The sequence below is a fragment of the Neoarius graeffei genome, chromosome 5 (assembly GCF_027579695.1).
Source record: "Neoarius graeffei isolate fNeoGra1 chromosome 5, fNeoGra1.pri, whole genome shotgun sequence".
Classification (NCBI taxonomy): domain Eukaryota; kingdom Metazoa; phylum Chordata; class Actinopteri; order Siluriformes; family Ariidae; genus Neoarius; species Neoarius graeffei.
Genome location: NC_083573.1, coordinates 17293356 through 17302611, shown reverse-complemented (window position 1 = coordinate 17302611; position 9256 = coordinate 17293356). Strand labels below are relative to the sequence as shown.

Genomic DNA, 9256 nt, shown 5'->3' with positions numbered 1-9256 from the left:
ACCCAGAACCTTCTTGCTGTGAGGTGACAGTGCTAACTACTACACCACCATGCTGCCAAATGCAAGTAAATAAATGAAAAAGGAACATGTGAACAAATGTTATTGCATATAGCTTATAACATAATTATAATGTGGTGGTGGAGCTGAAATAGATAGATTTATTTTAGCTTAAAAAAAACACTCTTAATGTCTGCTAAGATGAACACCTGACCTGATAGGCTTATTAATAGTTTAATTAAAGCTAAATTATGTAATGCTAAATTTGTCATGTAGGCAATGAGAGCACAACGTTCAAATACCAGTTAAATGGCGCTTTAAAACAAATTTATAGAGGTGTTACTATGAACTGTACATAAATATACACATATACAGTATACTATAATAGTCTGGTTTCACCTTTAGATTCAGGCGAAAATCGCTTCACCACGTGCTTTCTGACAAAACCCGCCTCTGCGCTATGAGTGGCTACAATATGGCTTTCCTGCGCCATGATTGGCTATAGGTTCATCATTCTGGCGGATACTATTAGCCAGTCCTAGCACAGGAGGCGGGATTTTGACACTGAGCTCCATATAAAATCTGGAGAAGTCCTAGCCTATGCCCCACTGTACAGAAGAGTCTGGCCGCCATCTTACCACTCACATCGCGTGTCTTTGGCTTGCGTGTTAAACCGTCGTATCCGATCAAATTTGCCCCAAGAAACGTATCTCCTGACTTTTTTTTTTATTTCATTACCTCCTCTTATTTTCTCCACTTTACCCACATTCCTTACATATCTTTATAGCACTCCCCTTCATTTGTATTTTTTCCCCCATTTTCCAGTTCAGTCTCTGATAATTTTTGAACGTCTCTTTTACTACTATGATTATTTTTACGGAGATTATTTCAGTTTTTCCTCTTATACAGTGTATCTCTTTCTTCTCCTTTTCTATTTAGGACAGTTGTCGAAACAGGATTATTTTCTCATGTTGTTTGCCATTTTCACTTCATTCTCACAGTCATGTCTGAACAGTACTTATTGGTCATATTGGTCACAAGCTGCATGAATATTGCAACAGTCAATTATGTAACCAATAAATACTGTTCAGACATGACTGTGAGAATGAAGTGAAAATGGCAAATAACACGAGAAAATAATCCTGTTTCAACAACTGCCCTAAATAGAAAGGAAGAATTGTACAGCCTTTGTGTTGGTATAATAATAATAATAATAATAATAATAATAATAATAATAATAGATAAGACAGAAAGGGAGAAGGACTATATGAAAGAGAAAGATGCACTGTATAAGATGAAAAACTGAAAATCTCCGTAAAAGTAATTAGAGTTGTAAAAGAGCTGTTCAAAAATGATCAGAGGCTGAACTGGAAAAGGAAAAAAAAATAATAGCGAAGATGAGCGCTATCAAGATATGTAAAGAATGGGGGTAAAGTTGAGAAAATAAGAGGAGGTAATGAAAGGGGGAAAAAGTCAGGGGATACTTTTCTTGGGACGAGTTTGATCAGATACAACGGTTTAACACAAACCAAATACACGCGATGCGAGTGGTAAGATGGCGGCCAGATGGCTTCACTCTGACGAGCCTGTGAGCTCTCCAGATTTTATCTCGAGCTCAGAGGATTTTGACCGCTTAGCTTGTTTCGCCTCGTGTAAACAATACCAGTGTAATATTTAATGATGTTTGTACTAAACAGTCATCACTGGATTCAGAAATGTTTGTTACCTCGCCATGCTGGTGCTGTAGTGAGCACAATGCGTCAAATAAGGCTGGAGACTTATATCAAATCAGATAGACATCAAGACATGTCTTTGAGGAGAACATTTCCACATCAGAGTCTCGGAGTAACAAACCTTCACACCTCTGCTGGTGTGTGTCGCGATCTGCTGAAGAAGATGCTCACTAACAAGAGGTGAGGATCAGCTAATACTGTACATGTCATTAAAACAGTAAACAATACTGTAAACAGCTGACTACCACAGCACTGTCTCTTAACAGGAAGAAGAAGTGGTATAAAGCTCCTCAGGTAAGTTCCTGTGCAGTTGAGGAACATTATTGCAGATGGACAAAGATTTACTGAGTATGTTTTCAGTCTGTACTCACAGGTCAGACTGGCTTCATGAAACCAGCCAAGAAAAGAAGCCTGGAGGACAGTTTACGGGTTCGAACCCTGAACACCATTCTTTATAAGTCCATCTCAGACCTGCTGTCCTCTCATGAGGTTCATGCACAGCTCCCCAGTTACAACGTGGAGATCACTAAAGTACGGTTAAGCCCTGTCTGTACGCTTTCTCTTGTCTTAGGTCTTTATTTCTACATGGTTTGACCTGTGTAACTTAAATTATTAGAATAATTTATGTAAAAGACTTTAAGTCATGGTGTCTTTCCTCTGTGTGCCACACACAGTGTACTACAGTGGATATTTAAAAGAAAAAAGACACACCCCTGTTAAAGGCAGAGTAGGTCATTTTGGAGAATAGTTAGTTAGTTAGTCCTCATCGTCCCGAGTGGGACATAAGGCATCAACAAGGCGTCTCCATTTTTTGGGCATTTGTTGATGTTTCCGTAACAAGGTTTGTTTTACAGGATGGGGGTGTTAGGCCCAAGCCCAACCCCCAACCTGGAGGACCAGGATTTTCTGTCAAGGTTTACTCCCTTAGCTATTTGCCCATAGCTGGGGGTCTGTTTGTGGCTCATCAGTGCATTGCACCTAGTATGCCACACATCTGGGGGCAGATCTCCTCCAAGTCTTTTGCAGTTTAGCCTGAGGCCACAAGGTGCTCAGTATCCATGTGTCACCATGAGGAGGCACTGCATAGAGCTTGTCTACAGAGAGGCTGTGTACTGGCAGGGAAGACTTAAGCACTCTGCTTCCTTTTTACTTACAAGGCTAGCCAGCGGCAGTGGCTGAAAGCGGAAGGGTGACAAGCACACTACACTAGATGCGTTAGTAGACCAATGACACACATTTTGGAGAATAATATTAATTAATAATAATTTAATAATATTAAAGCCAAGAACTACACTCAAAAGAAGTGGATACAGAAACCACTCAATGGGATAGATCCTTACATGCTAACAAAGAAGGATTTTTCCTACAAGTTGGAAAATTATCCATCTGTTGAGTTCCCCGATATCTCAAACTACCTGGTGCTGCAGACATTGTTGTACACGGACAAACAGATGAAAACTTGAAAGAGCATGGAGGCGAACAACTTTTTATACGTGGCTGGGTTCAAGATCTGGGGATCAGGACACTACAAGATGGACGGCAGTAGACTGATCTAAGTGCAGGAAGAGTGTTTATTAGCAGGTGTAATATTTACAAAAATAAAACAAAAGCAGAGTATTTAAACAGCGTTAGAAACATGGTTAGAAACAAATGTGACCATAATGATGATGATGATATTTTGCAAAGCTTCTGTGAAAACAGCATCCGTATCTGTGCGTGCTGATTGTGCTCAAATCAGTATCAGGTGTTTCCCATAACAACTGGGTCCCAAGCATGTGCACAACATAAAGGCATGACAGTCAAGTGTTCACGTGCTGTGTGACCACAACTTTTAGCTCACGTGTATATCGCCACCAAAATGCCTCATTTTCATCGATAACCCATCGCAAAGCATCGCAAGCTGTAGTGTGACCATAGCTTAATGAAGCGGATGTGACGTCGGATGCAACCCAGCAATTGTACCCTACTACAAGTAAAAAATTAGCTTCAACTTGGAAAAAAAAAATTCGCAGCCCACTAAATGGTGCTTCGGTGGTTGAGAAACACTGGTTTAGACAACACTACTTGATGAAAGAAGAAAGACATTATGTACTATTACATCACCCGTCAGGATCATAGTCTTATGAAAAGAAGAAAGACGGGCGAAGATAAATCTCAAAGATTTAATTAACCAAAGCAAGTAGCAATCAGACCAGCCTGTACCAGTTGCAAGTATGCTAAATATATGAATTACTCTGAATTACTTTGTTGAGAAGCAGCCCCGTAGCATGATATGGTCACCACCACGCTTCACTGTGGGTATGGTCTCTTGATTTTGCACTTATCTTTTAAAAAGAAGATACCTTGGTCTGATCAGATCATAGCATTTCCTTATGTTTTGGAAAAGTTTTTCTTTTCAAGAGAAAGGGCTTCCATCTATCCACCCCACCTACAGTGGTGCTTGAAAGTTTGTGAACCCTTTAGAATTTTCTATATTTTTGCATAAATATGACCTAAAACATCATCAGATTTTCACACAAGTCCTAAAAGTGGATAAAGAGAACCCAGTTATCAAATGAGACAAAAATATTATACTTGGTCATTTATTTATTGAGGAAAATGATCCAATATTACATATATGTGAGTGGCAAAAGTACGTGAACCTTTGCTGTCAGTATCTGGTGTGACCCCCTTGTGCAGCAATAACTGCAGCTAAACTTTTCTGGTAACTGTTGATCAGTCCTGCACACCGGCTTGGAGGAATTTTAGCCCATTCCTCCAAACAGAACAGCTTCTACTCTGGGATGTTGGTGGGTTTCTTCACATGAACTGCTCACTTCAGGTCCTTCTACAACATTTCAATCGGATTAAGGTCAGGACTTTGACTTGGCCATTCCAAAACATTAACTTTATTCTTCTTTAACCATTCTTTGGTAGAACGACTTGTGTGCTTAGGGTCATTGCATGACCCACCTTCTCTTGAGATTCAGTTCATGGACAGATGTCCTGACATTTTCCTTTAGAATTTGCTGGTATAATTCAGAATTCATTGTTCCATCAATGATGGCAAGCCGTCCTGACCCAGATGCAGCAAAACAGGCCCAAACCATGATACTACCACCACCATGTTTCACAGATGGGATAAGGTTCTTATGCTGGAATACAGTGTTTTCCTTTCTCCAAACATAACACTTCTCATTTAAACCAAAAATTTCTATTTTGGTCTCATCCGTCCACAAAACATTTTTCCAATAGCCTTCTTGCTTGTTCACATGATCTTTAGCAAACTGCAGACGAGCAGCAATGTTCTTTTTGGAGAGCAGTGGTTTTCTCCTTGCAACCCTGCCATGCACACCATTGTTGTTCAGTGTTCTCCTGATGGTAGACTCATGTACATTAGCCAATGCTTAAGAGAGGCCTTTAGTTGCTTCGAAGTTACCCTGGAGTCCTTTGTGACCTCGCCAACTATTACATGCCTTGCTGTTGGAATGATCTTTGTTGGTCGACCACTTCCGAGGAGGGTAACAATGGTCTTGAATTTCCTCCATTTGTACACAATCTATCTGACTGTGGATTGGTGGAGTCCAAACTCTTTAGAGATGGTTTTGTAACCTTTTCCAGCCTGATGAGCATCAACAACGCTTTTTCGGAGGTCCTCAGAAATCTCCTTTGTTTGTGCCATGATACACTTCCACAAACATGTGTTGTGAAGATCAGACTTTGATAGATCCTTGTTCTTTAAATAAAACAGGGTGCCCACTCACACCTGATTGTCATCCCATTGATTGAAAACACCTGTCTCTAATTTCACCTTCAAATTAACTGCTAATCCTAGAGGTTCACATACTTTTGCCACTCACAGATATGTAATATTGGATCATTTTCCTCAGTAAATACAACCCCGATTCCAAAAAAGTTGGGACAAAGTACAAATTGTAAATAAAAACGGAATGCAATAATTTACAAATCTCAAAAATTGATATTGTATTCACAATAGAACATAGACAACATATCAAATGTCGAAAGTGAGACATTTTGAAATTTCATGCCAAATATTGGCTCATTTGAAATTTCATGACAGCAACACATCTCAAAAAAGTTGGGACAGGGGCAATAAGAGGCTGGAAAAGTTAAAGGTACAAAAAAGGAACAGCTGGAGGACCAAATTGCAACTCATTAGGTCAATTGGCAATAGGTCATTAACATGACTGGGTATAAAAAGAGCATCTTGGAGTGGCAGCGGCTCTCAGAAGTAAAGATGGGAAGAGGATCACCAATCCCCCTAATTCTGCGCCGACAAATAGTGGAGCAATATCAGAAAGGAGTTCGACAGTGTAAAATTGCAAAGAGTTTGAACATAATCATCTACAGTGCATAATATCATCAAAAGATTCAGAGAATCTGGAAGAATCTCTGTGCGTAAGGGTCAAGGCCGGAAAACCATACTGGGTGCCCGTGATCTTCGGGCCCTTAGACAGCACTGCATCACATACAAGCAGGCTTCTGTATTGGAAATAACAAAATGGGCTCAGGAATAATTCCAGAGAACATTATCTGTGAACACAATTCACCGTGCCATCCGCCGTTGCCAGCTAAAACTCTATAGTTCAAAGAAGAAGCCGTATCTAAACATGATCCAGAAGCGCAGACGTCTTCTCTGGGCCAAGGCTCATTTAAAATGGACTGTGGCAAAGTGAAAAACTGTTCTGTGGTCAGACAAATCAAAATTTGAAGTTTTTTATGGAAATCAGGGACGCCGTGTCATTCGGACTAAAGAGGAGAAGGACGACCCAAGTTGTTATCAGTGCTCAGTTCAGAAGCCTGCATCTCTGATGTTATGGGGTTGCATTAGTGCATGTGGCATGGGCAGCTTACACATCTGAAAAGACACCAATGCTGAAAGGTATATCCAGGTTCTAGAGCAACATATGCTCCCATCCAGACGACGTCTCTTTCAGGGAAGACCTTGCATTTTCCAACATGACAATGCCAAACCACATACTGCATCAATTACAGCATCATGGCTGCGTAGAAGAAGGGTCCGGGTACTGAACTGGCCAGCCTGCAGTCCAGATCTTTCACCCATAGAAAACATTTGGCGCATCATAAAATGGAAGATACAACAAAAAAGACCTAAGACAGTTGAGCAACTACAATCCTACATTAGACAAGAATGGGTTAACATTCCTATCCCTAAACTTGAGCAACTTGTCTCCTCAGTCCCCAGACGTTTACAGACTGTTGTAAAGAGAAAAGGGGATGTCTCACAGTGGTAAACATGGCCTTGTCCCAACTTTTTTGAGATGTGTTGTTGTCATGAAATTTAAAATCACCTAATTTTTCTCTTTAAATGATACATTTTCTCAGTTTAAACATTTGATATGTCATCTATGTTCTATTCTGAATAAAATGTGGAATTTTGAAACTTCCACATCATTGCATTCCATTTTTATTTACAATTTGTACTTTGTCCCAACTTTTTTGGAATCGGGGTTGTAAATGACCAAGTATAATATTTTTGTCTCATTTGTTTAACTGGGTTCTCTTTATATACTTTTAGGACTTGTGTGACAATCTGATGTTTTAGGTCATATTTCTGCAGAAATATAGAAAATTCTAAAGGGTTCACAAACTTTCAAGCACCACTGTACCCCATAGCCGAGAGACGAAGAATAATGAGATTGTTGTCACATGCAGAGAGTAATTGACAGATATTCCTGCAGCTCCTTTAATTTTGCTGTTGGTCTCTTGGCAGGGTCACCATGTCCTTTCATCTATTTTGGAAGGGATGTCCTGTTCTTGATGCTGCCCCGTATTCTTGACTTGTTGTTGATTGTAATATTTAATGCTAGCTGGAATGTTGCATGTACTACTGCCTCGTGCTCTGAACCAAAGATAAAAGAACCAAGAGATACAACCTTTTATGTTATAATAAAAAAAAAAGTTCTCCATTTTTGTTGCAAGGTTTCTCTGCTAGCAGATTACACTGTTTGTCGAATCTACTGGAAGACAAGTTTGTCCTCTGACCAAGACAGTCAGATTCAGCAGATTTTGGACAAATGTGCCCCACGAATACGGTATGTCTTTTTTTTTTCTCTCTCTGTTTTGAAATATTGGCATGTTTATAATTATGTAATTGAACATACAGTTATGTTGTGAAACAAGGAGGTGGTAATTGTAAAATGTGCTGTATCTTTCAGATACCTTCTCATCTCACAGCAGATCTTGGGCAGTGTTCCTCCATTAGTTTTTATCCTAGATAAACAGTATGCGGCTCTGAAAGAGGTAACTTGACTTGTTTAATCATGTGATTAGGATGGCCAAAATGAACAAACAATTTTACAATTTTTCTTCCTGATGTCAGGTGGAAAATCTTCTAAATATTGCTGATTATGGCCCCAGTGATGACTCGGAGAATCTTGTCCTTAATGGGAAAGATGCTGAGTAAGAATTCAGATTTTATTTATTCTTTGATCCGTATTTATAACATACTGGCAAATTAATTGGCAGTGACACTATAATATTTACTTACGGCCCATGTCTAGCATTCCCTAATAGAAACAAAAACACTGAGAATTTCTTTGAGTGAAAAACTTGTCAAAATTTCCCACAGGACAAGTGTGCACACAGTGGAGAAGAAGAGATTCGTGTTTGGTATTGATCACGACGCGCTCTATAAACAGATCGAAGACTATAAACAGCGGTCGAGCAGCTCTAGCTCAGAGATCAGCAACTCAGCGTCTCTAACTCAAGAGCAGCTAGACACGTTAGCCGAGATCAGGAAGCAGAAGCTTGTCGAGAAAAAGAAACGCAAAGCGAAGAAACTGAAAGATGATGACATCACACCCAAGGAGTTCCTGCTCATGAGGCAGCTTCAGAAAGAGCAGGATGAGCAATATCGCACCGAGTATGACACAGAGGACAGTCAGGCCTCAGAGCGGACATGATGAAAGGAACCATTGGAAAAGAGAATTGAAATTCAACTTGAGACAGAGAAATTATTTCTCTTGGGATGTTTGTTACATCCGTGTCATTTTCTCATCTTAGTAAGCATTTTGGTCTGCTTACTTTTATATTGTGGGTATTTTTGTGAAAAATAAAATTCCATATGGGTATTTTCTTTTTACTTTGCTTATGTTACTCCTGACTTAACTATTTTAAATTGTGGGAGGTTCTAGGGCACGAACTAAGGGGTATGCAGAATAGATGTTATTGGTTGGGGCAAGACAGCGATTTGAGTAAGAACAATAATTACTCACTGCAAAGGATAGATAAGATAATTAACATGCATAAATGATTAGAGTTAACTAAAATAACTTCAAATTATTACAATCAAATCACATGCTTTTCCATTGCCTTTTCACATGTGTATGTGAGACCCTGCTGAAAAGCCCATCTTATTCTGACCAGCTGCGAAAACACAGGCCAAGCTAGGAGACCATCATTGCAGATGGTAAGTGCTGATAGAAAGGAAACAGTTTCTGAAATACTTTTACTAAAACTACAGCATACAGTACGTGAGACAACAGCAAGCCAATTAGAAAATG

General features: G+C 39.6%; 1 protein-coding gene across 2 annotated transcripts; it reads left to right on the top strand.

Annotated features, from left to right (window-relative positions):
• The first annotated feature begins 1573 nt into the window (after positions 1-1573).
• On the top strand, positions 1574-8824 carry rbfa (ribosome binding factor A). Of its 2 annotated transcripts, XM_060921326.1 has the most exons (7): positions 1574-1910; positions 1997-2024; positions 2091-2261; positions 7674-7786; positions 7910-7994; positions 8074-8153; positions 8323-8824. In XM_060921326.1, exons 1-7 carry the CDS (start codon positions 1675-1677, stop codon positions 8654-8656), a joined length of 1047 nt encoding a protein of 348 aa, XP_060777309.1. In that variant the 5' UTR covers positions 1574-1674; the 3' UTR covers positions 8657-8824. The 2 variants fall into 2 exon arrangements, with proteins under 2 accessions (XP_060777309.1, XP_060777310.1); XM_060921327.1 differs by lacking the exon at positions 2091-2261.
• Positions 8825-9256: the final 432 nt, after the last annotated feature.